We start from the raw sequence: 2500 nt of genomic DNA, 5'->3' as shown, positions 1-2500 counted from the left end.
GGAAGTGGCTGGCTGGCAGACTTATTGTTTGTCTGTGTCTGTCTCGTTGGAGCTGGATGTTTCTGTGCCCGCCCCATTGTCCCCCCTCTCCCTCACCTCCCTCCTCTTTTCCCCTCGCTCTCTCTATCCGGGTGACAGAACCAAATAAACAAAGCAGACCTCTTTCAACAACCCAAAAAAATGTCCGGAAACGAGGGAGAGGGGGACAAGAGAGACAGAAAAGGAGAGATACAGAGAAGGAGAGGTTGGTGATTCTGTTGATCAAACATGAAAAGGTTTTGTCTGTTTTTGCTAAACGAACGAAAGACACATTTTGCACCCAAAATCCAAATATGGAGTCTAGTCTACCCTCTTTCTCTCTATTCTCCTGCTCCCTGCCCCGCCCTCCTCTCCTCTCCCCCTTCCCTCTCTCCTCTCTGGATAACAGCGAGTAGTATAAACACACACTCCTGATCGACTGCCCCGTCCCCTGGCCAGCCTCCTCCCCTAGAGAGGGATAAAGCCCCTCACACCACCCCTATTACCCCTCCTCTAACCCTCCACTACCCCTCCATTACTCACATACAGAGAGAGGAGGCGTGAAAAAGGAGGATCGGTTGGAGAGGAAAGAGAGCAAGGGAGGTACAAGCATTGGATTTTACACTTGAACAAATGAACAGTCGCAGGACAGAAAGGAGGGAAACCTAAACAGAACAACAAGCGAGAAAGAGAGCGAGAGGCAGAGAGAGAGCAGCAGACACTGACAGACATTGCAGTGAGATATGACAGAAACACAGACTGAACCAGAACACAAAACACACACTAAAACAAGAGATCACATAAGAGTGTCTGGGTATGGTTCCGACATATATATATATATATGTGTGTGTGTGTGTGTGTGTGTGTGTGTGTGTGTATATAGGTGTGTGTGCGTACCTCAGCAGCAGATCGTCGGCCCTCATGGATCCGCCGGTGGGGTGGGGTGCAGAGGGGGGGCAGCATATACTGTCGACACACACACTCTGCACAAAGCCCAGCTCGGATGAGAGCTCCAACATCTCTGCTCTGCTCCCAATAGCTGTTTTTCTCCTCCGATCCCTTTTTTGTTCACACTCTTCTTCTATTTTCACAACAAGCGGCGGCTTTCTGCTCTCTGTCTCGCTCGCTCTTGTCCTCGCGCTCTCTCGTTCCTATTCGCACTACAGAAACACACGTTCTCTCGTCTCCTCCCCTCTGCTTCCCGCTCTCTCTCTCTACCCCTCCCTCCTCCTCTCTCTCTCTCTCTCTCTACCCCTCCCTCCTCCTCTCTCTCTCTCTCTCTCTCTCTCTCTACCCCTCACTCCTCCTCTCTCTCTACCCCTCCCTCCTCCTCTCTCTCTCTCTCTCTCTCTCTCTCTCTACCCTTCCCTTCTCCTCTCTATCACTCTCTCTCTCTCTCTCTCTCTCTCTCTCTCTACCCCTCCCTCCTCCTCTCTATCACTCTCTCTCTCTCTCTCTACCCCTCCCTCCCCTCTCTCTCTCTCTCTCTCTCTCTCTGGTGGAACGGTGGAGACCCTGCTGGCTTGCCTGGCTGAAGTAATCTCCCCTGACAGCTCATGTTGTTGTGTTGTGGGCCTATTTTACTCTAATACTAGCGCCCTGAGCAGACCGGCCTGACCCAGCCCAGTGCAGCCCGGTCCAATTCTGATCCAACTCAGTTTATTCTAGCCCAGCACAGCCCAGTTTTAACCTAGTTCAGCCCAGCCGAGCATCGGCTAGCCTAGGTCAGTCCAGTACAGCCCAGTCCCCAGTGAATGGAGCTGGCCTACTGGATATGGAGACATTTCATGTCGTTTCCCAGCGAAAAACAGACTTGTCTCAGCTAGTGGCCTTCCCTAAAGGGGCCCTGGCCAGCAGCTACAGCTAGGCTCCACTACCTGTCACACACACACACACCAAATCCCACATACACACACCAAATCCGGTATCTGTCACATCAGAGCCTGTCCTACTCACAGGAGACGGAGACAGAAGACTCAGGAAGCAGCTGATAAAAAATTCATTCTTCTGTTTATTATGATTTATGCGTGTTTCACTGAGCCAGGAACAAAAAAAGAGAAGCCTACAGCTTCATTAGCGTCTCAATGTGTGTGTGCCCATGTGTGCGTGCAATGAGGATAGAGGAGGGTTGTTCAAGTTATGGATTGTCTGGGAGATTCATGACAATGCTCTCTACAACACCTGCAAGGGGCCAAAACAACAACTTGAAAAAACACGTATATTCACAGTTAAGATGCAGTACACAGCTCAGCTTCAAACTCCTAGCCCTAATTGCTGAATTTAGTCCGTCTGTTGGTTTTTCATTGCAAATCTGAGGGTCATATTCACTACCCTACTTCTTACTCAGTTCTACATTCTAAATGTATTCTACCCATGTCCCATCACCGACCCTGATGCCATCCTAAACTTTAAATCTGGATATTTCCTGCTGGGAGTGCCAATCTCCTCTGCTGCTCTAGGATCAGTCCTGGAGGGGCCGTGA

At 50.3% G+C, this 2500-nt stretch overlaps 1 protein-coding gene across 12 annotated transcripts in view; it reads right to left on the bottom strand.

Moving 5' to 3' along the window:
* The window catches only part of LOC139393327 (CUGBP Elav-like family member 2), a 225931-nt gene that overhangs the window by 148926 nt on the left and 74505 nt on the right, over positions 1–2500 (bottom strand). For 11 of the 12 annotated variants that reach the window (XM_071141901.1, XM_071141902.1, XM_071141905.1 and 8 more), the window contains exon 1: positions 916–1079. The exons of the other annotated variant lie outside the window; for it this stretch is intronic. In XM_071141901.1, coding sequence (XP_070998002.1) covers positions 916–1037 — 122 coding nt within the window. In that variant the 5' untranslated portion in view covers positions 1038–1079. Of the gene's footprint in view, positions 1–915; positions 1080–2500 lie in introns of those variants that run through there. 12 annotated transcript variants of the gene reach the window in all.

The sequence above is a fragment of the Oncorhynchus clarkii genome, chromosome 33, assembly GCF_045791955.1.
Source record: "Oncorhynchus clarkii lewisi isolate Uvic-CL-2024 chromosome 33, UVic_Ocla_1.0, whole genome shotgun sequence".
NCBI classification, from domain to species: Eukaryota; Metazoa; Chordata; class Actinopteri; order Salmoniformes; family Salmonidae; genus Oncorhynchus; species Oncorhynchus clarkii.
This window is presented reverse-complemented; position numbering and strand designations above follow the sequence as displayed.